Genomic DNA, 24,312 nt, shown 5'->3' on the forward strand with positions numbered 1-24,312 from the left:
TTTAAATAAATAATTTAGGAGATCAAAAAGGATCAAATTTAGGAGTTCTTTTGTAAAATTACATTATTTTAAGACGAAATGTAACCGGTGGTTGTTAAATGTCAAAAATTTGATTTAATATGGGTGATTACCACTAGATGGCAATCTGAAAGTAAACAGGATTTAGTTGGAGACTAAATAATGAAATAAAACCGTAATAATTTCATGAAATGTTTTATTACACTTGTGCTATTTAAGTAAACACTTATTAACTGTAAAAAATACCTGAAATGTACACTATCGGGACAGCAAGTAACTAAACCCTATAACGATTGATGCTCGGACCGCGAACGTGTGTAATTCTGCCGCCTATTATTCATTTTCTTTTTTATGTATCACATATTATAATGGCTTATGGTGTCTCGGCGAACGGACGAGCCCCGTTCCGTGCATCCGTCCGTACGAATACCAAGCATTGATTTCTAGAACGTATCAAAGCTACCGTCCCGTTTCATTTAAAAACAATTAATTCATCAAACAGAAAATAAATTTATAAACGAGACGATGACTCCGGAAAAATTAACAAAAAAGAAACAAACATACATAATATTATAGAAAAGCATAGATTTGTCGCCGATTTTCCAAGACTTTTGAAAATTACCCATGCAAAAATTTACAAAGTTTCAGTTAAATAAAAATTAATAACACAACTGAATAACAAAAAAAAATGTACGAATTGAAATGTTTTATCGCTTTCCTTTTCTTTTGTAATTATTGATGTAAGGTAGGGTACTAAACGGTTACGTTCGCTCCACGCTTAGCTTAATCGGAGAGATCATATTAAATACAACTCTAAACTTAAGAAGTAATCAATTAATTAATCAATTAATATTAAAGGAGGTTTTTTTTCTTTACCAGTCCCTCGATAGGAACAAGCCGTGGTCTATTTATATCACAATTCTGTTTTCTTTGTTAGTTAGAACCTACGTTTACAAGAATTTTTTTTATTTCATCAACTTTCGCAACGAAGTAAAACCACAAGGAAATTAAACTACAGCGATACAAGCACTTTTTTTCTCTGGAATCAAGTGTCCGTGTGTGCCTAATTTTAGATAGTTAATGTTATGTATATTATATTACATTTTGAACACATATAAGCAGTCTGCGTGGCACCATCTTGACGCGGCGACGCTTCAGCTCTGTTTGACACGCTTCCTCGGCGGCCCTATCGGAGGTATCTGTTGGGTTGCTAATGCGCGAAACGCCTCCGCTATCAAATGCGGGTGCGTTAGGATCATCGACTTCCATCCGGGCGTTTCCATCACGTCCGTTGCATGTCTGCTAGCGAAAAATCACACAAACACAACATTTCATTTCAGTTATTAACTTATTATGTATGTGTTATATGGAGTATTTCATTATCATTTCTTGTACATACTCCTAAGTAGATTATCAGTCTGCATAGTTAATTCATAATTCATAAACAAAAATTAAAATTTTTCTTTTAATAATTTCACAAACATTAAATAAAAGAAAAAAATACTCACGTGTTAATAAAATCTATGGCTTGCGCTTTTAATTGATCCGCGCTATGAAGATCTGCTAAAATTAGGATTTCCGCCGCGTTTTCAATCGAAAGGTTGGTACATAACGCCTCTTCACACATCACTTTTAATCTTTCCAGTGCATACTATTAAAAAAATTATAATTTAAAAAATAATCATACAACATTAATTCATTATTAGCACCTTATCTGCTGCAGCTAAAAGATCATCAGCCATTTTTTCAAGATTCGACGCCTTCCCCGTATAAATAAATCTAAGCATCTCCCTTAATACTTCATGGTCTACGTCGGTTATATCGACGCGGTTATGTTTGCGTTCTTCCATTTCATGTTCGAACATTGCTTGGAAGACAGGACTTCGAGCTAAAATTTAAAAAAATTATCAAAAAATCGAAAACCAATATTACTAAATTTTACCTGCCAAAATGGATTTATGAGCTTGAAACTCTCTACCGGCCACCGATAACGTAACATCACTAAACTTTTGATTTTCAAATAACTGACCGAGATCGTCCGAAAGTCGACACTCGGGAACTTTGAACTGAATGGTGTTTGACTGCCCTGAGATATTAACACTATCTGCTACTACGCTAACCTAAAACAAAAATAAATAAACAATTAAATCGAATTAAATCTAAAATTTCGATTTTTAGGTTATGTTTTTTATTTCTGTCAATTTCTATAAAATAATGCCTGAGCTTTTCGCCAATAGATGTCACTTTTACGCCAAATAATTTACCTCGCAAAAAATAGTAAGTTTATCATCTGGAAGTAACCCATTAGCTTCGTCAAGTAAAAAATCCCTCCGGATAAACTTTTTAAAGCCCCAATCTTTTCCCTGAACGAATCGGTACGCTCTTTGACTTTCCATCGCTTTGGTTTCTTCTCGTTTCGCGTTCAGTATACTGAATTTGAATTTCGCCCGCACTTCGCTTTTGTTACAAGACACCAAAAGAAGGTATAACGAAAGGTAATCTTTGCTTTCTTCATCGAGACCTTTTGGGTTTACCCGGAGACACCTAAAACAATTTGAAAATGAAAATTGAGTTCTGTATCTTTTTTTTTTTTATACCATTTTAACTTGTCGTTAGCTCCTGCTGAGAAGGTTGAAGATTTTAACACTTCCCCCATTTCTTCTCGACAGAAACTAAAATTATTAATTGTCCACATGTAACTAAACTTCACCACTTTGACCTAAAATAAAAAATGAGTTTTAAATATGTTTTTAATTAATGTGTTGAAATCTTACTTGTGTGTAACACCAATTTTCGGCAACGGGGGTGTTTACTTCGACTGGAGGCGGACTCGGCACCCTGCTCACTGCCATGCTGCTCGTCGGATGGAGGTTGGAGGTCACTCGAGCCGTCTGCCCGGCAGAGCAATCACTCACGACCGGCAGCCTAGAATAAATATCATATCTATAGGTAACACCATTTCTTTTTCTTCTCAAAATTATCATTATAACACGGTTGTACAAGTTATGTACATTTGAGACACAGAATTTTTTTAAAGAATTTTTCACGATAAATCTCTGTGTTTTGACAGTTTCAAATGACGTAACATTGCTACAAACTTTAAAAAAAATTAAAAATTAATTAATTAATTAATTTACATTAAATTAGTTTGAAAATTTTTGGTAATTTAACTAATAATTTCAAAAAAGAAATTAAATTTTTTATATATGTATACATTTTTGCGTTAAATTAATTTTTTAACATTTTCCAGCGTCATCTATTCGTGACAACAGAAACTAATTATTGTCATTTATCTATTTGTGTCATTACGGTTGTCGTTTTGATGTCAAAATTTATGGTCGAATTTGTCAAAGATGCCTCAAAGTGGGATGTCGTTACCGTTTCGTTGCGGAACTGGAACGAGAGAGAGAGGCTCGCGATCGGTCGGGATTCGAGGTTAGGTCGCGAAAAAACGATAAAAGGTGCCGTGTCTACGCAGATAGCACTTTCGTGTCAGAGAGCACAGATCTAGTTACCTACTTAACCGAAGAAAAGAGACAGAAAGAAGAGGTTCAATTTGAATCGAGGAATTTTTTTAATAATCTTATTACATTTTTTATTGAATTTAAATTGTTAAGTCAGAGTTTGGATCGGTTTAATTAAACTTAAGTTCTTTTCTAGGTTATCTTTAATTTCGAAGTTGTGATATGTAAACAATGACCTAACCTCAAATTTTTTTTTCAAAATGTCAATAGAGGATTAAATAACTTTGGAAGTTTATTAATTTGAATTTTAAAATTAATGTCAATGACAGATGAACCACAGAAAATAGTTTTTATCCGAATAAAATATAATTTAACAACTCAATTTTAACAGCAGAAACGAAGAAGACTAAACAGAGTGACACAGGATGTAGTAAAATGGACAAAAGTAAGAAAGAAAATATATGGAAAGAATGGATGAGAGATTGGCCAGAATATGCATGTAAAGGAAAAAGACCACAAGGACGACCGTGGCCAAGAGGTGGGCACAGAGCTGGTTATCCTCGTCTGCAGAGTAAAGTAAAACATGAGGCTTGACAAACATAACAAATTTTTTTTTGTTTTATCAATGAAACAGTAAATTTCACTTTGATACCTTCACGATCATAGATTTGATTAAAAAAATGTGTTGTTCAATGCAACATCGTTATGGTATGACTTGTAGCGCCTCGGTGCTAAGCGACCTCGACTAAGTTAAATATTCTTCACCTTAAGTTAGGTAACCAGTTCTGGGTTGTTATGATACAAATTACATAGCTTCGACGCAAGAGACCTCTGCTTAATCAAGACTTTTCGCATAAAGTTAGGCCATAAACTACAGGTAATCTATTAAATCATTCATAATTTCTATATATATATTTTACAATACAATTTTACCTGTAGTACCAAACCAACGAACTAAAAACTTAACACAGCTAAGAAAACGGCAGGTAGACGACACCGACTTAGAGTACACCGACAGCTGTTCTGCTTTTCACAAAGACATTTCATTTCTTTGAATTACTTAAAATCTTTGTGTGAAAGATAGTTTTTGTGAGTGAATGAAGAAAATTAATAAACAAATTAATTTGATTAATAACTAATGTAAGTTATAAAGAGGATGATTTTTATTTTTACCTGTGATAGGTAATTTCTTCAACAAAACCCCTCACCATTTTTTTAGCGGACGTATTTGAAGGTTCTTTTTTTTTTTGTTGTTCACGACGACCGAAGAGAAACCGGCTGTTAACAAACGGTCAATTCGACCGTGGAACAAAACTGGGGACCAAGTTTCTATCAGGGGTGGGTTTCGTAAACATAATACGACCCCCTCTTTCATTTAAAACCTTACGATTAAGGCTCCTTGGGGAACAAAGAACAATTGTTTGAAAGTTTAGGAGAATTACTGATTTATTATAATAAAGTTTTCCATTTTTGAATTAGAATTTAGAAGGTATAAAATTGTCCCATCCGAAGGTCAGACCCGGTGCATTGCTCCCGGCCGCGACGGCGTAGAAAAACGGACGAGGAGAAGAGGTCAACACTCCGCGGACAATTCAGTCAACAACCTGACGGGCTCGCGACTTCGCGGGGCTAACACGTTAAACTCCGGAGGAGTCCGAGAAGAAGAGGACGTTGCTATCCTCTTTTTCATCCTCCTTGTTGCCATCGTTTTCATAAAAAAAAGAAACGCAAACGAGATATTTCTGGTTGGGACCCTTTCACGGGTTCGTTTCCCTCCACCTCCTCTTGTAGCAGCGTTCATCCCGAATTAGAAAGTGTTAAGTCGGCGGGGAGGCCAAGAACGAATCGCGAGCGATCGTCATCGTCTTCATCACTTTCTCCTTTGATCGTCGTCAATTTTCAAATAGCCCAAGAGAGTGTTTGGATCTATATTTAGGCGAGAAGAGGTGGTGGAGGAGGCCGAGGAGGTGGTTGAGATGTGGAGGTTGGGTAGAAATTTGCGTAACAGTGATGAAACAATGAAGAAGGAGAGGTTTCAACCGAATGGGGAATTGTTTACGTAACTTTTCACCAACTCTGTACATGTTAATGGAAATAGAAAATTTTTGATAATGATGCTGAGGAAATAAGTTTTTGGGTAGATCGTAATCGATTACTTAAATTTTGTGTAAACAAAAATGAGGCCAGGGTCGATTACAATGACAGAGAGTTAATGGTTGTCAAAAAAAATTAATGAGAAAGTTATAAATTGTATTATCAAATAACACCATAATATTTGGGGCTGATAACACAAAAATACTCAAAAGAAATTAATTGGTGTAAAACTAAACTATTTTATTAATCATATAAGATAAGATAATTAATTTGTTAGTAAATATTTAGGTCATGAAAGAAAACAATAAAAAAAGAGATCCTGTGAAATGACTTAATAAGATTATCTAATTGAGGAAAACATTGGGATATTCGTTGGGTTGTGGGGGAAAGTTTGTGCTTTCACTCAGCGAACCTTGACCACTTTGCGGCACCGATTTCCACCGAAACCAATTCCCACTCTAAAAGTATACCCAACCCGAAAACCAAAGAAACTTGGGGGCCAAATTAAAACGACCCAAAAAAAACCTTATAAAATAATAATAATAAAGATAAACGTGCGAGATAAAAGAGGATAAAGCAAGACAGAATGAGTTAGGATTTTAATTTTATATCAAATCGTGGTGTTACGCAAAAAAATTATTACGTCAGAGATAGCACTGAAAAATACGAAAAAAAAATCGAGCCTTGAACGTTTAAGACCTCTAAAAATAGCTAATTAGCGCTTCTTAGTGTAGATTTCGGGACGTTTTAATTAACCCAATTCGGTTTATGTTTGAGGGGTACACGTAATGTTTCACAGATATGGAACGGAATCGATAAACGTGCGTAATTGAGCAGAAAAATAGGGCAACGACGGTTATATTTATTTATCGAAGGGATCTAGAGCAACTCGCGCCGCTTATACGCTTTAATTAGCAGAAGTGTGTCACGATGAGACAAAAAAAAATTAAGAGAAAAATTCGTTTATCAAAATAATTTTTAACAATTATTAATTCTTAAGGTTCTTAAAGTGTAATTAAATAACCGTAAATAACGCTTAACCAGGAGTTAATCGAATGTTAACTCTGAGTTAGAGTTAAATCAATAACTTTAATCGATCGTAAATCTACAGATATTATCATGATACTAACCCAACGTTAATTGATAGATAACTTAAACAGTGTGTTATGCCAAAACAAATTTTAAAACTTTCTCCTTGTCAAGTTACTACGTGCGCTTGATACAATTTGACACAACGCAATTAATTAAGTGTTAATACTTGATTTGACGATTTGAATTTAAGTTACAAGTTTATATGAAAGAGACTTTACAAAGAAAATAAATTCGATATTTGTAACACAACTTTAGAAATACCCTGTACAAAAAAAATTGTCAATGTCATATCGTTAGAGGTAGGTGTGTCCCATTTTCTCTAGGACATAGGAAGTGGCACTGGAAATCAACTTCAACGTGATGACATAACCTTGCGTTACCGTACACGTGCTCGATTCACATCGGTATCGAACATAAAAAGTCAATTTAATTGATTTTATGTGCCAACATATATATACAGAGTGGTTTTAAGTAATTTACAACTTTTTTGGTGTATAAAACAATTATTTGAATATCCTCAATGTTAATAACGAAAACGCAAAATTAAATTTGGTTAGATATGAAATTCCCCATAAATTATCACTTTGCAGTAATAAAACGTGTAAAATAAAAGCCAATTTTGCCTTATTGGTTAAATGCCAAGAGAAATAAACATCCACGTGCACGATATAAACGTTTTTGAAAATATTTAGTACTTAAGATTCATCTGAAATTCTAAATGCCTATATATTTACTTTGAAAGATTTAAAAAAATTTATTTTTTAATTATTGCATAATTGTATAGAATTTGTTGAGTTGGACACGTAATAAAATTTAAGTGGCGATGAAAATATAATGACCGTGTTGCCGTTTATGTCGGTTATAGGAAGGAAGCCAGCTGTAATCGTAAATTCCTTGCGGTTTTAACAAATCGGGGATGTGTTTATTGCACGTGTTGGATACCTATTTAAGGAGTAACTATATATTACTAAACACGTTCCTAAATGTTAATTTTATTAAATAAATATTAAACATCAAGTTACAAAAAAAATCTTATTAAAATCATTAATTTAGAAAAGAATTCTATTATTTTTTCTTTCTCTGCAATATAATTTTTGCAAATTTTAGGTTGAACACAATTTCTCATTAATTTAATTTGAACTACATCGTATTCCTTATCATCTACGACAACAAATACAGAAAGAAAATCAATTTTGCCAATTCCTATTTTTCTGGAAAATATGTTATTCTCGATTTTTTTCAAAGTTTCTGGTTGAGCAGAATTAGTGATCAATGTAGTTTGACCTGCATCGTTTTCCTCATAATCTTTAAAATAGCAAATAAGAAAATAAATATTTCTGCCATTTCCAATTTTTTTGTAAAATCACCTTATTTTCGTTCCAGTTTAATTAAAAAATATATATATACATCGGTGTAGCTACTGGTTTATGTCCCAACAGAAATAACTGTTTTTTTGGGTTCAATTTTCCAGTTATCCCAAAAACCGGGATTCGTACTTATTTTTAGAACGAAGAGTGATTAATTTTTCAGCGTATTATTAGCCACGTGGAAATCTAAACCGAACAATAACAATTTCGAATCAGTTTGCCTTTATTTCTGACCTCGCCTCGATATTAATATTGCGTGGATGCGGACCAATTCTCCTCGGTGACTTTCGATTTCTCTACTACGTGCGGCCTATATACCGGGTGAAATTTCCTCAGCGTTGGCAAACCGAGAACGCCGAATCGCCCCGCTCGATCCATCCATCCTTGATGAAATTATGCTAATAACCGAAAATTATCCGGACCTTTTAACGCTCAGATTAAACAAACTTCTTTGTCAACAACGCTTAATATGTTGAAAAAAAGAGAGAATGTGATGAGGAAAAAAAATGAAATGAAATAAACGGGTTTATTATGATATTCTCATCCAAGGTTATACCGTTTGGTTTGGTGAGAAGAGTGTGTGGGAGGAACGCGGTGAAGTCACACCGTGTATCGCTTACATTATCATCTACAACTTCTCCAACAAATGATATTACCTAACGATGAACGAAAATAACTCAGGAAAAACGGTGTGGGTTTTGACATTGAACACCTATGTTATGTTACTCTTTGTGTTTTAGAAAAGTATTAGATTTATAAATATACATACATATATAGGTGTTTATGGATTGTGTTTAATTTGGTTTTTTTGGCATTTATGAAAAATAATTCATCAACTACTTAGAATGTCTGCAGAAAGAGCAAAACTAAGTGGTTCTCTTAAGTAAAAACTCCAGATCAATTTCTACTGCACAACTAATCAACCATGGCAGACATTTTAACCCTTTGTGTTCCAAGAAGTAAAAAATATTGAAACTTTGTGACAGAATTAAAACGCTATCAAAATACACTCAGTAAAGGCCTTTGGAATCAATTTTAGCAAAATATGCAATCCCCCTATTTTCGCATAATTCAAAAATTTCTGGAAACCGTGTCTATTGAAATTAAGAAATGAAACTTATTTTAAATTGAAGCTTAAAGCTTTCTGTTTAAATCGATGTATAATAATCGTTGGGTTGAATTAGAAAAATATTGAGAAAAAGAGTATTGAGTTAAAACTAACATTTCCGTATAACCTAAAAGTGTCAAAAAAGATGCTAATTTAAAGATTCCTGGAAGCCGTATTAATTGAAATTAAGGAATGAAATTTATTCTAAATTAAAGCTCAAAGCTTTCTCTTTAGAATGATATATAATAATCGTCGGGTTGGATTGGAAAAATATTGAGAAAAAAAAAGTTGAAATAAAACTTACATTTTCGTATAACTTAAAAGTGTCAAAAAAGATGCTAATTTAAAAATTCCTGGAAGCCGTATTGGTTGTAATTAAGGAATAAGACTTATTCTAAATTAAAGCTTAAAGTTTTCTCTTTAAAATGATGTATAATAATTGTTGGGTTAGATTGGAAAAATATAGAGAAAAAAAATGTTGAAGTAAAACTTACATTTTCGTATAACCTAAAAGTGTCAAAAAAGATGCTAATTTAAAATTCCTGGAAGCCGTATTGATTGAAATTAAGGAATGAGACTTATTCTAAATTAAAGCTCAAAGCTTTCTCTTTAGAATGATATATAATAATCGTCGGGTTGGATTGGAAAAATATTGAGAAAAAAAAAGTTGAAGTAAAACTTACATTTTCGTATAACCTAAAAGTGTCAAAAAAGATGCTAATTTAAAAATTCCTGGAAGCCGTATTGATTGAAATTAAGGAATGAGACTTATTCTAAATTAAAGCTCAAAGCTTTCTCTTTAAAATGATGTATAATAATTGTAGGGTTCGATTGGAAAAATATAGAGAAAATAAATGTTGAAATAAAACTTACATTTTCGTATAACCTAAAAGTGTCAAAAAAGGTGCTAATTTAAAAATTCCTGGAAGCCGTATTAATTGAAATTAAGGAATGAAATTTATTCTAAATTAAAGCTCAAAGCTCTCTCTTTAGAATGATATATAATAATCGTCGGGTTGGATTGGAAAAATATTGAGAAAAAAAAGTTGAAATAAAACTTACATTTTCGTATAACCTAAAAGTGTCAAAGAAGATACTAATTTAAAAATTCCTGGAAGCCGTATGGATTGAAATTAAGGAATGAGACTTATTTTAAATTAAAGCTCAAAGCTTTCTCTTTAGAATGATATATAATAATCGTCGGGTTGGATTGGAAAAATATTGAGAAAAAAAAGTTGAAATAAAACTTACATTTTCGTATAACCTAAAAGTGTCAAAAAAGATGCTAATTTAAAAGTTCCTGGAAGCCGTATTGATTGAAATTAAGGAATGAGACTTATTCTAAATTAAAGCTCAAAGCTTTCTCTTTAAAATGATGTATAATAATTGTTGGGTTAGATTGGAAAAATATAGAGAAAAAAAATGTTGAAATAAACTTACATTTTCGTCTAACCTAAAGTGTAAAAAACGATGCTAATTTAAAAATTCCTGGAAGCCGTATTGATTGAAATTAAGGAGAGAGACTTATTCTAAATTAAAGCTCAAAGCTTTCTTTTTAGAATGATATATAATAACCGTCGGGTTGGATTGGAAAAATATTGGAATAAAAAAGTTGAAATAAAACTTATATTTTCGTATAACCTAAAAGTGTCAAAAAAGATGCTAATTTAAAAGTTCCTGGAAGCCGTATTGATTGAAATTAAGGAATGAGACTTATTCTAAATTAAAGCTCAAAGCTTTCTTTTTAAAATGATGTATAATAATTGTTGGGTTAGATTGGAAAAATATAGAGAAAAAAAAAGTTGAAATAAACTTACATTTTCGTCTAACCTAAAGTGTAAAAAAAGATGGTAATTTAAAAATTCCTGGAAGCCGTATTGATTGAAATTAAGGAGAGAGACTTATTCTAAATTAAAGCTCAAAGCTTTCTTTTTAGAATGATATATAATAACCGTCGGGTTGGGTTGGAAAAATATTGGAATAAAAAAGTTGAAAAAAAAACTTATATTTTCGTATAACCTAAAAGTGTCAAAAAAGATGTTAATTTAAAAATTATACAGTTTAAAATGAGTGATTAAAACTACCGGTACTTTAAAGTACCGTCGGGACACAAAGGGTTAACGTACTATGTAATCTACTAGCACTACATCTCAAAATTCTAAACTTGATATCCAGGCAGAATTTGATCTAAGGACAAAATAACTATGGAAAAGATAATACCAGGTTGGTGGATAGTCCGATGGACTTTAGATGTGGATGAACAAAACTTAGACTTTTAGACTCAACACAAAAATGAGAACAACGAAAAAGGTAATGTATATTTTTTGTTGATAAAAATAAAAATCATCATTCAGATTAAATCTTGTTTTTTTTTGTCGAGTTGTTCATTATGCTTGAAAAATCTAACGGTACTTTCGTTAACCGGAAACAACCTTGACTTATGGGTGAGCGCCTTCTCGTTGTATAATGACTCACTTCAATGTGCCAACGTGGTAAAAAGATTGAGATCACAGTTAATAAGACCAATTTCGGAGACAAAAAGAAGAACTTGAAACAAGCGTTGATGATTAAAACAAAATAAACGTTAATTAACTCGATTCAACTTCGATTTTATTATTAGTAACGTGAACCGCATTCCGCCTCCCAATTATGTCATAGAAATCGAATGGCGTGGGCGTTTACGTGTGTGTGATGTAATAAAATCCATTCATGGAATAAAAGAAAATGAAGAAAAGATTTTTTTTTGGGAAAGTGTAAATTGAGTGTCCCTAAATTGATGGAAGGACATATTCTTCCTTATTCCCCGAATGGTGAAACCGTCGCCGGCGGTGAAACTTAGAAAGTACGAAGCCCGTTTCGTGGGCAGAATTGACTTTTACATTTCGCGGTGTTCCTCGGAAAGAAAGACAGAAAGACGCGGGGCATAATTTATGCTGTCGAATTGAGCGCGGCGGCCGCTCCAAGATTTCTAAACAAGATCTCTCACGCTTAACTCCTTTTCCCTAAGATTTTTTTGTTTCAAAGAAAATTATTATTAATAAAAGCTTTATCTATGTGTTTACAAATGATTGAGAAATACCAAAAACACCTGGTTTTATAAACATCAAAATTATTTAATTTTAGATTACAAGTCTTTGTCGATTTAGCTCCTGGAAAAGGGCGGTAACCTCGAACCCGCATCCCTCTCTCCACCAAAGAGGGGCGCAGGCCCCCGGTGTGACCCTGGCGACCCTCCAACATGGCCGCGATCCGACGCCGGGGACCTTGAGCGAAACAGTCCTGGTCCTGGTATCGAGGATTTGCCCCTCTTAGAACATCGAAACCTGCCCGAAATTCGCTTCTCTCTCACTCTGTTCGTGCCGACGCCCCCCTGGTTCTCGGAAATATCAATATCCACACACCGAGAGGGTGCCGTGATTTTCCGTCGGAGAGCTTACAACTTTTAAGTCGCCAAATATTAAAGAAAAACGTACTTTCCTTTGTAAGATAGAAAGTCGATCGGCGTTTGAGATACTTTTCAGAGAAAGTACTTGGTTTCTAATCGACCTGACTCGTTATATAACAATAAAAATAATCACAATAAGAAGGTGTTAATTATATTCCTAAATTTTTGTTATGAATAATTTAAATAAAAACAAATAGAATTTATTCAAGAACGAATAAAGAGAAGGCAAAGAGAACGAAGATCTTCGTTGGTTGAATGGATGGGGGCCTTAGGTGACCTCTAAGGTACGTTGGCCCGTCCAAGGGAATCAACTCGTGTGTGAGGACGCCCGGCGTCGTTTGGCGTCGTCAATCGTATGACGAAACTTTTTATTATTTGTTATGTTATGATTGAATTGAATTGAGAACGAATATGTGTTGAAATTGGGGTAATAGGTTACATTATATTATTATTAAAAAAAAAATGCTGGAGTTGGCAAAAAATTCTTTCATCAAATGATAATTAAAGGTCGTATAATAACATTGTTTGCTGGATGATTAGAAAATGTTTTAAAGCGCTTTCTAATTGACGTTGAAAATTTTTGTTTAAATCGGAGCTAAAAAATTTGAAAGTGTAATCAGATTTTACTTTTCCGATTTTGAAAGTTTCCTTAAAAAATAGCTTCAAAAGATAAACTTAGTTATGACTAACGACTAATTTACTTTTCATTGGCTTCGAGAGATGTAAATTTTAAATTTAGCATCAATTTCAAATCGAGTTAAATATTTTTAATAGATTCTGGTTTTATACTAGTCTCATAAACGGATCGCGTTTTGTTTAACTCGCTTATCTAAACGACGTTTAAAAACTTCGTTTTCATTGTGCACACTTATCGGATAAACACAAAAATCTATTAATATTGTCAATGTCGACCGGCGTCGTCGTTCGGTTTTATAAACAACTAGATTAACTAATAATTAATATAAATTTTTTTTAATATTTCGTGCAAAAGTTAAAAAGAGACATTAAAAGAATACGTTGTGCTAAGTTTGTACTACAAAATCTCCTTTGGTGAATACAGTGTCAAGTTAAAAGTATTTCAGTTAATAAATGAGCTTGAGACCAAAACCACCATTAGAAATTCAGAAACAAACCCCAAAGACTGCCGGAAGTTGTAACAATTAGATTGAAAGATTTTCAGAATTTTGAGGTAAATGACACAGATCCTGTGATGTCCAAACACTTAAGCCCATAATAAGAATAAGCCCCAAGTCTACACGGCGCAATTGAAGATATTCAGAGTCAAATATTACCCAAGAAAACCAAGATGTTTTAGAAATCCGCAATTCATGATCCATAGTCAGTAATGGATGCCAGTAACTTATACTTTTAATATTCGGAGATCTTGTCATTGTAGACTAAGTTTCATAAAAATTGCCAATAAGAAATTTTATTTCGTCGTCACCAATGTAAAATCATCTGTAAAATTAGTTCAAAGGTAGATGTAAGAAGTTACAGACCAATATCTATAATTATTTGAGTACCTTGAAGAAAACACTCCTAATTGGTAAACAGTTTGTTTTTAGGAGGAAATGGTTCACTAAGTCTATGGCTATTTAAACCCAAATCTTATGAATCACAAGAAAGGCAAAAGAAATGATGGAACATATCGAAATCTGTAATAAAGCTTTTAACAGCTAATACTACAATAGTTAAGACAGAAAGAAAGCCAAATTTGAGCTGCAACCCAATTAGTTCTCTTTCACCCATCTTTAATAGTTCCTTTTTAGCTTCATTCCAGTTAATTCTAAGTACATTTCCGGTGATTTAGTTCCATCTCAATCAAATCCGGCTACATCACAGTTAATTTCAGCTTCAGCAAGAAGTTTTTTTTTACTCGACTGATCTCAATGTAATGGAATCTTTTATAAAAATAATATTAACATCTGTAACATTAAATTTGGAGGTTTTATAAAAGTAAATTTCCTAAATATCGCTTAATTTGTTGCTTTCAATGTTAGTTTTAAATTGGGCGATAAAGAATGGCATTTTGAAAAGTCGAAAATTAGCCGAGATAGCGAACACACGTTGAGGGCAAACATGTAGAATGTAAAGGTCGAGCCGTTCTCCTTTATAAACTAAGGTCACAGACATTATCATCTTCAAACCCGACGATCAACAACAACCGTCAAAAGGAAATCTCATAATTTTTTCTTATTCATTTCAGAATGATTCATAATTTGCTAATTTCACTTCGATTGTTGTCACAATTTGATGATAACGAATTGTTTGCACGGTTTCCTATTGATAAGAATTAATAAAATTTATTTATTTTTTATCTAAAACTAAAGAAGTTGATTAAAAAGTATCCAAACCATTTAGAAATCCTTCGCAAGATTTTTTTAAAAAAAATCACCTTGTATACAATTTAAAGACCTTGAGCTTACATTTTCAATAATAATTTACTCATTTTCGATAAGGAACGACTTCAATGAATGTTTTCCATGTATTATTTTCAAATTTTGTTGTTAAAAATATCTTGATAAGAAAATGAACAATCAAAAATCTGGAACAGTTTCAAATAAACGAATTAATTAGAAGATTATCTTTAAATATTTAGGTAGAGTAATTTCGGAAGAAAAACTAGAAAGTATACAAATTGTTCGCGTGCTCCACACTGCTTCGGCTATTTAGCGGCGTACACTAGTTTAGTTTTTGGGGTCATTGAAAATTTCTCGATTGAGGCAACACGAACTGTGCTCCACATTGGCCTGACACACATCTACCACTCGAATGTGGGATGATGTGGGTGAGACTATAACATCAAACGAAGATATCGATAACAAGAACATCGCAAATAAAAGAGTTAGGGGGAAGCCGTAGCCGAAATTAAATGAAGTACACAAATAAAAAACTTACCTGGCTAAGGCCATATTAACATTTAATAAAATCCGTAAACGCTCGTCGTTGCTTCGCACGAAAATACAACTTAAACAACTCGGGACAAGAGAGGAAAAAAACAACTTCCTTTTGTTCGGTTTAAGAGATAGCGAATGCCCCAAACATATACCGAGACAACACTATAACTCGCACGACCCGAACTAATTAATATAACCCACTAAATTAATAACAAGATAAGTATGTTTTTTAAAAAAAGTACACCACCGAACACATCACATATAATAAAACTAAATGCGAGTGCTAAAGTAACCTACCCATCTGCAATAAAGAATCGCACTGAGAAATGTCAAGTCGGATATGGTTCGACAAACGATACACAGTGTTGCCAAATTTCTCCACTCCCCAAAACAAATTCCCTACTTTTTAACGTTAACTATTTTTAAATAATCAAATTACAACTCACCTTGTCCTCTCCTTCACAAATTATAACCATTTCAACTAAATCCACAAATTAAATCACCTCCGAATAGATTTTTATATCGTTTCCTCACGAACCATGATTACCAATTTTTGCTTTTTCTAAACAACAATATCACCAAAAACGACTTGGATCGATATCAAAAATTGTTTAATAGGTATTATTTTGCACTGAAACCGATCCGAACGGAAGACTCCTTTTTTTTAATGAAAATACAATGACCAATTAGTCGTGGAAACGTGGCAACGTCGCGCGGCCGACCATTTTGCTTCAATGTCAAGCACATGCGTATTTAAATGAGACGATAACGTTTAAATTTATAGTTAGCGTGTTTATTTATATTCCGCTGTAAACTTGACCGGTTGGACCTATACATGTAATTCTTTTAAAAATTAAATTAATAATTCACATGAAACGTTTCGATACTCCAAAGAACACCAAATGTATTGACCTCGACACGACCCTTTTTGTATTCCTATTAACACATAAGTTTAATTCAATTCTTTTCTTATTACTTTATTTATTTATGTTTTATTGGTAACCTAAACGAATTTGATGTAATTAGTTTTAAATGTTCAATTAAATAAATCTTTTTTGAATGTAAATATAAGTAGCGCCATCTACCATAAATATTAATAAACTTAATCATGTTAACTTAGTTGCATAATCACAGTTTGAATTAAATTTATTATTTTTATCAAGTGGATTTTACAATTACAAGCTCAAAACCTTAAGTGACCTTAAGATAGAGTGCACTCCTGGTGAAGGGAACGTCCTGGTGGTATAGAAACTATAGAAGATCATTGAAGACTTTAGAATATTACTTGGAAAGGGATGATGGAACAAAACTAACCATACCCAACATTTTTCCTGAGGGACCCTGTAATCAAAACTAACCTTACATAACATTCCTATCATTGAAAACTAATGTCATCCAACATACTACAACGTCCATAGCCTTGCCCAACTTAGTCAACCGAGGTTATCACCAAGATGAGGAACATCATTTAGGTGGGTGCAATCTTGTTCAGAAAGAAGTTGGCAATGTGGTCTCTACTAACTAATTATTAACTAAATAATGAACTATGGCAATATGTGGTGCAATAAGCACAACGCCAACTCTAGCAATGATCTTGCCCTGTCTCCTTTGCTTTTGCATATAAAGAAAGTGGTTAGAACTACCATTTACAGGTTTAAGCAATATGCTCAAAACTACTCCGACATGCCATTATGCCACTCCTTAGGTGTACCGTACCCAAAGGTATAGTGTGATAAACTTCTCAAGTGGCTGGTGTAGGTGTGCCAAATGCAGGATGGGGATCCACATCGCATGAAAACATTAATGTAAAGAAGAAAAAAAATTAATTTATAAACAAATTAATTCGTTTAAATCAAATTGATTTTTGAATTTTTTTGAACTCCACACCCATTAACTAGTGGTTATCACTTCGGTGTACGCGACGCGCGTCACTCCTACCCTATCGTTATCGATTTTGCTAAATCGGCGTCGTAGTGCACCAACGCCGGATGTCAACAGATCATTCCCGGTCATTTCCCGATATAAAATGGTCCAGTAACTGTGAATAACGTTGAACAACATCAGCATCATGACGTCGTCGTTGAAAAACGTCGAAACCAATCAACTAACAACACCGCAAACGCCCGTTTTAACGGTTGCCTGTCGGATATTACGGTCACCATCCCATGAATCCGTCACCACAGATCTCTCGTTATTTTCTGTTTCCTCGGCGGCTTCTGAAGCCCATGGAAGAAGACTTTTAGCGTTTAATAAGGATGGGCAATTTGGACGAGGACACAGTCCTAATCCAGATAGTAGACATCAATCAAATACGAGGTAAATTAATTTCAAAACATCAATAATTAATTAAACTTAACATAATTTTCTTTTAGACCTGCTGATATACCTGAAATATTATGGTTTGAAGAAGAAACTGATTTAATAAAAAGTTGTGCTGCATTATCGTCGGCTTTGGGTCTTCAAAAAAGTTTTAGTACCAGCGATATAACTCAATTACCATCACCCGAAGATGCACCAATCCTTCCAGCTTTTCGTTGTGCGGTTTCCGAGTTAGCTTTAAACACTCTTCAAAGATCCGGGTTTCTTTTAGAACATGGGAGATTGGATCATACATCAAGATCATGTTCTACCTGGGTTGCTGTTGGAGATGTCGCCTCGACTTCTCAACTTCCATCACCTCACGGTGGACATTCCAATTCGAATGTAGCACCTCCAGCTAGCACACCACCACCGCCAACATTCACCGCAGCCGATTTTATTCGATCGGTTAATAAAAAGGTTCGTCAAAATTATATAAGGAGACGTTTATTAACAACATATAAAGCTCTCGAGAGATTATCACAAAGTGAATTTAACTTGGATAGAATAGAAGTAACCCCATCAACAGCGACTGCAAGCATAAGTACAGATTGTACCACAACTGGAACAACAAGATTAACAGTTCCAGGTGTTAGCACAACCGGAAATGCACAACCATCAAAGCCAATTAATAGTACAAACGCAGCCGTTTTAAGAGTGGCCAAACAAAGAGCGACAAATAATCTTCCCTTAACGTTGAGAGATGTTGAAAGAGAAAGGGGAAAACCACTTTCAAAATATGAAAGAAATATGATGATTTTTAATTGGTTACATACTTTAGATGATACGGCTATTGTTGAAGGCATTCAATAAAAATATTTGGTGGGATTATCAACAAAAAGTAATAATTATTATAACTTAATTATTCATAAGAAATCATATATCTCTCTTTACATATTAAACAATAGTTAATTCATAATTCAAGTTTCAATGTTTGTTTATATTGTTGGATGTGATTCCGTTTTTTTGTTGGAAATATAAATCTAATATAAACTGATTAAACATTTCAACATTACTTCTTTTCCCGTAAAATCTTACCAATTCAACATAAGCACCAGCCAAGTATCTTAGGGGAATTTGGGTCTGATTATATGTCGCAATCCCGCCGCGAGAGGGCATTAGCGTCTATACTGAAATAATTTAATTAAACTAACAATTTTGTTATTAATAGTGGGAATGATGAGAGACAGCAATAACAATTATTACCAGTATCATTTTTTCAATTTAAAAAGTATAGATTTCAATTCGTGTTATATTTTTTAAAATTTGGCGCTAAGAATTTAAAAAGTTGACGTTTGTTCAGATTTTGAACTTGTAGTGTAAGTTTAAACTGGTAGATGGCAAATGAAAAAGTCACATTAAAGTGATTTTACGGTAAGAGTATAATAAAGTAATAAGAGTGTGATTAAATAATTAGATTATAGGAGTAATTGACATTATAGCTTTGCTTAAACAATTTCAAAATATCTCCAACAGATGGCGCCACATGCTTTCGAAAGAGTTGCAACATAACCTCAAACAACAAAACAAGTTAAGAATCTTCCACGTTCTTATCCATAAATATTAGTATCCAAACTATATAAAACATGGAAGTGAACACCCCAAGGAGGGGTCAAAGACAAAAACGCATGAGTTTAAAAGCTTTAGAAGCGCAACAGGTGAAAAATTACGAAGAAATTGAACCGCTAAGAGAAGACCCAATTTTCGAAGGTATTTATAATTAATTAACTCAATTAATTTCTATTTTCTTATTATTTTTAGTATCATCTTCAAACTCAGAAGATTACACCTCTCCATCAGAATCATCTGAATCATCATCATCATCTGATGAAAGCAATGATGAAATGGAAGATTCATTGGATACGAATCAAGAATTGAATTTAAAAGAACCAAAATATTTAAAACAACAAAAAAATAGTGTTAAATCAGTTGATTTCACTCAAAAAAAGGAATTAAAAAAGAAAACTTCTAGGTCTTACATGATAAAGTCGGAAGATTATTTTTTTAATAATGCAATTAAAAAACCACAAACATCCAATCATACTTTAGAACACTTAAAACGACCGAGATTGTCACAGGATGAATTGAGAAAGTTGCTTTCAAATTTAACCATATCGGAGCAACATAAATTTATAATTGAAAAGAATTGTTTGGATTATAAAAATGTGTTTAAGAAATGGCTTTGCTTATTACATGAAGGTTTTAATGTTTTAACTTATGGTTTAGGTTCAAAACGTGATGTTTTATTTGAATTCCAAAACGATTGTTTAACTGATTTGCCTGTTATTGTTGTTAATGGTTTTTTTCCAAGCTTAACTATAAAAGAAATTTTAGATTCGATTTTACTTCAAATATTAGAGATAAAAGAATCTTCGAGTAATCTTTTTGAAGCTGTAGATTTAATCGAGGATGAATTTAAAAAGTATCCCAATTTACATCTTTACTTAATTATTCATAACATAGAAGGTGATTCTTTAAGAAATCCAAAACATCAAGGTGTTTTAGCCAAATTAGTCCATGTTGAAAATATTCATCTAATTGCTTCTATTGATCATATAAATGCACCATTAAGTAATCATTTTTATTATTTTGGTTTAATTTTTTTTAATAATGTTTTGTTTTAGTTTGGGATCAAAACAAATTGAGTAAATTTAATTTCACTTGGTGGGATTTAACCTCATTTTTACCATACAAAGATGAGACTTCCTTCGAAACATCTATGATGATTACCAAAACTGGATCATTAGCTTTATCGTCATTGAAAAATGTATTTTTATCATTAACATCGAATTCAAAAGGAATTTATTTGATTATTGTCAAATATCAATTACAAAACTCCGGACAATATTATCAAGGTAAGGAGTTCATGTTTATGTTTCGTTAAATGAGATTTTTGGGTATTTTAGGAATGCTTTTTAAAGATTTGTATTGGTCTTGTCGTGAAGCGTTTTTAGTCAGCTCTGACTTAGCGTTAAGAGCACAATTAACCGAATTTGTTGATCATAAGATGGTTAAAATAAAACGATCGGTGGATGGTGCTGAATATTTAAATATTCCTATTCAAAATGGTTTATTACAACAATTTTTAAATGAACAATAATAATTTATTATAAATCTGTACCTGAATTGAAATAATTATTAAGCTCGGAAATATCGGTATTTTTAATATTAATAAAACTTATTAACTGCATTGATTTTTTCTTTTTCCTGTCGGATAGGCAACACATTATACAATTGTGAGTGTTTCTATTTTGTAACTGGCGTTTGGATGGATTTTTGCAGTTAGTTTGTTTTTATAGAAAAAGATTATTAAAGGATAATGTATTTAGTGATAAAATGTCGATTTTATTATTTTTTGTACTTAGTGACTTTTTCCTGTTACGACGATTTATATATTTTATTCCTTTATATAGGCAACCAATAATACACGCATTGACAGCAGTTTAAATAAATTTCCGTTATAAATCTAACCTAAGTATATAAAATCTCGTTTTTAATTCCGTGGAGACAAAACGATGGCTGAGAAACCAGAGAAGAGAAGTTCTTTATTAAACACAGGTACTGTAATTATTATGAAAGATTATTTATATTATTATAATCGTTATTATAAATCTATTTCGATTTATTTACTTCTTTTTTGATTACAGAATTTCAAAGCTTTTATGATTTAAGAAAAGATCTTCCATTGGGATACAGCGATAACATTATTGCAGAGTTGGCAGAATGGGAGAATAAGATTGTTGCAATTCGTAATGAATATAGAGAATTAGAAGAAACCATCAAGAAAACCAACACAACTCAACAAGTGGAATTAAGGGAGGAATTCGCAGAGTTTACCACTAAACATTTTAAACCACTTTATGATTCCTGCAATGTCATCAGGTGTTATATCGCAGAATTAAGGTTTGATAAAGAGTATGAAGACTACAGGAGGAAAAATATCAAGAGAAGACTGAATCGATTTGAAGAACTTGTGTTTGAAAAGTTTCAAAATGATAAAAAAGATGATAACTCATAGAGATCACAAAATCGGTAACTGTAAATATAAATAATAATGTTCTACGATGTGCCATCATCAATATTTCAATAATTATTTAAAATTAACAACTCGCACCTAAGATTTTACTGCTTTATATAGGCAACCAATAATACACGCAAAAATTCGTTTTTAATAAGAATATAAATATATTTATTATTAAATATATTTGATTAGAAGAGCTTTTCGCTAAACATTTTAAAACACTTTATGATTCCTCGCTTAATTCGGCTTCTTGATTTGTGTTCCTTTTTTTGGTAATTTCTTCTTCAAATTCCTTGTATTCATTACAAATTGCAATAACCTTATTATCCCATTCTGTCATTATCGCTGTAACCCAGCGGATGATCTTTTCTTAGATCATAAAAGGTTTGAAATTCTGTAATCAAAAAAGAAGTAAATAAATCGAAATGGATTTATAATAACGATTATAATAATAAAAATAGTCTGTCATATTGCATGTATTATTGGTTGCCTACCTGAATATTATTTATACAAAATAGGTTATGTTATGAGAAATTATTTTATTCAATTTAAATGCTCATTACATAAAGTAATAATAATCATTATTTCTTATATCAAAAGGTTATCCTGAGCTCCAAGGTTACAAAATTTATTATTTTTAAGCAGAACCAACTTTCAAAACAACTCGAATGCTGAAAATGTCAAAATAAAAAAATTATTCAACTAATTAATTTTTATTATTACCATTTTCCTTCGTGCAATAAATGGAAAGCTTCATTAATCTCGGAGAAATCCATATTATGAGAAATAAACTCATCCAACATTAACTTCTTATCCAAATATTTCTCAACTAACATTGGAACGCTCTCCCTACTTTTCCAACCTAAAAAAAAATATATTTTATCAAAAATTTTTAAATTTTTTATAATTATTATTACCTCCAAAAGCAGTTCCTTTCCAAACTCTTCCTGTGACCAACTGAAACGGACGAGTACTTATTTCTTGCCCGGAAGCTGCTACACCAACAATCGTAGAAACCCCCCAACCTTTATGACAAGCCTCAAGAGCTGCTCTCATTATATTTACATTTCCAACACATTCAAATGTATAATCTAAACCACCATCGGTCATTTCAATCAAAACTTCTTGAATTGGTTTTTCGTAATCTTTTGGATTAACACATTCAGTTGCTCCAAATTGTTTAGCAAGTTCAAATTTAGATGGATTTAAATCAACCGCAATAATTCTTGATGCGCCGGCTGCCTTGCAACCCATAATAACTGCTAATCCAACCGCTCCTAATCCAAAAACGGCGCAAGAACTCCCATTTTCTACTTTAGCAGTATTTAAAGCAGCCCCATATCCAGTTGGAATTCCACATCCTAATAAACAGACTTTATCTAAAGGAGCCGCTTCGCTTACTTTTGTTACGGAAATATCACAAACAACCGTGTATTCGCTAAATGTGGAGCACCCCATAAAATGGGCCAAAGATTTTCCTTTACATGTAAATCTTGATGTGCCATCCGGCATCACCCCTTTTCCTTGAGGAATTCGGATTTTTTGACACAAATTGGTTTTTGGTGATTTACAAAATTTACAATCACCGCATTGTGGGATATACAATGGGATTACGTGGTCTCCTGGTTTTACGTTTGTTACATTTTCACCAATACTTTCAACAATTCCAGAGCCCTCATGACCCAAAACCACCGGGAATATACCTTCAGGATCTAACCCGCCCCAAGTGTAAGCATCAGTATGGCATAAAGCCGTATAAAGGATTTTTATCCTAACTTCATTCGCTTTTGGAGGGGCTACTTCTATTTCTTCCAGTGATAACGGCTCTTTAGCTGCCCAAGCAACAGCAGCTTTACATTTAATTACCTTGAATTTTAAAATGTGTTTTTTTGTGGTGTTTAAGGGGTTATTTATAATTACCTGACCAGCACTCATTTTTTGATGTAATAGAGAGGTTAAAAGTTGTCTTTCTTTGAAAGGAAGTTGTACGTGACTTTAAATAGGAATATTTTAATGGGGAGTCTTTATAAAGAGGTACTTTTATTGAAATGAATTGTAATTGGGAAAGGATTTAATCGTGACATTAAATGCGACCTTCATGAACCGACTAAAAATAAGAATTTAGTGATAAAATACCAACTGAAATTTGTTTGAAGGTCGATTATGTAATATTAATAAATGATTTGTGTTTAAAGTTGAAATTATAAGATGATATTTTAAAAAAAGATAAATTATTGGTATTCGACGTTGTCTTAAAAACGCTTAAATAACCTCAAAAATCTATAAAACATAATTTTTTAATTAAGAAAATACAAAAAGTTTTAATTATTTAAACAAATCAATTAAAAAAAAATCAATTTTAAATAAAACCCTTTCTGCTTATATCAAATTCCAACTTCAGGGCAATGAATACTTGTCAACTGTCATTAATGACAAGAATGATAAGTG

General features: G+C 32.5%; 4 protein-coding genes across 6 annotated transcripts; 2 read left to right on the forward strand and 2 right to left on the reverse strand.

Moving 5' to 3' along the window:
- Positions 1–200: 200 nt before the first annotated feature.
- On the reverse strand, positions 201–16,171 carry LOC111428179 (BTB/POZ and MATH domain-containing protein rdx). 3 transcript variants are annotated; one of them, XM_023063599.2, is made up of 8 exons: positions 15,932–16,171; positions 2,793–2,943; positions 2,616–2,737; positions 2,283–2,562; positions 1,961–2,138; positions 1,728–1,906; positions 1,527–1,669; positions 201–1,320 (listed from the first exon to the last, which is right to left on the reverse strand). In XM_023063599.2, exons 2-8 carry the CDS (start codon positions 2,868–2,870, stop codon positions 1,173–1,175), a joined length of 1,128 nt encoding a protein of 375 aa, XP_022919367.1. In that variant the 5' UTR covers positions 2,871–2,943; positions 15,932–16,171; the 3' UTR covers positions 201–1,172. The 3 variants fall into 3 exon arrangements, with proteins under 3 accessions (XP_022919367.1, XP_022919366.1, XP_022919365.1); XM_023063598.2 differs by lacking the exon at positions 15,932–16,171 and adding an exon at positions 15,487–15,801 and having other exon boundaries at positions 201–1,317; XM_023063597.2 differs by lacking the exon at positions 15,932–16,171 and adding an exon at positions 15,487–15,801.
- Positions 16,172–17,307: 1,136 nt separating this feature from the next.
- Positions 17,308–18,853, forward strand: LOC111428181 (uncharacterized). Its single transcript, XM_023063600.2, has 2 exons — positions 17,308–17,801; positions 17,858–18,853. Exons 1-2 carry the CDS (start codon positions 17,554–17,556, stop codon positions 18,654–18,656), a joined length of 1,047 nt encoding a protein of 348 aa, XP_022919368.1. The 5' UTR covers positions 17,308–17,553; the 3' UTR covers positions 18,657–18,853.
- A 495-nt stretch (positions 18,854–19,348) lies between these two features.
- LOC111428446 (origin recognition complex subunit 2) lies at positions 19,349–22,481 on the forward strand. Its single transcript, XM_023063954.2, has 5 exons — positions 19,349–19,553; positions 19,605–20,414; positions 20,468–20,698; positions 20,750–21,401; positions 21,491–22,481. Exons 1-4 carry the CDS (start codon positions 19,430–19,432, stop codon positions 20,941–20,943), a joined length of 1,359 nt encoding a protein of 452 aa, XP_022919722.2. The 5' UTR covers positions 19,349–19,429; the 3' UTR covers positions 20,944–21,401; positions 21,491–22,481.
- LOC111428586 (alcohol dehydrogenase class-3 Fdh) lies at positions 22,384–24,001 on the reverse strand. Its single transcript, XM_023064172.2, has 4 exons — positions 23,785–24,001; positions 22,782–23,730; positions 22,588–22,726; positions 22,384–22,535 (listed from the first exon to the last, which is right to left on the reverse strand). The coding sequence occupies exons 1-4, from the start codon at positions 23,797–23,799 to the stop codon at positions 22,502–22,504; spliced, it is 1,137 nt and encodes a 378-aa protein (XP_022919940.1). The 5' UTR covers positions 23,800–24,001; the 3' UTR covers positions 22,384–22,501.
- Positions 24,002–24,312: the final 311 nt, after the last annotated feature.

This window comes from Onthophagus taurus, chromosome 10 (assembly GCF_036711975.1).
Source record: "Onthophagus taurus isolate NC chromosome 10, IU_Otau_3.0, whole genome shotgun sequence".
Classification (NCBI taxonomy): domain Eukaryota; kingdom Metazoa; phylum Arthropoda; class Insecta; order Coleoptera; family Scarabaeidae; genus Onthophagus; species Onthophagus taurus.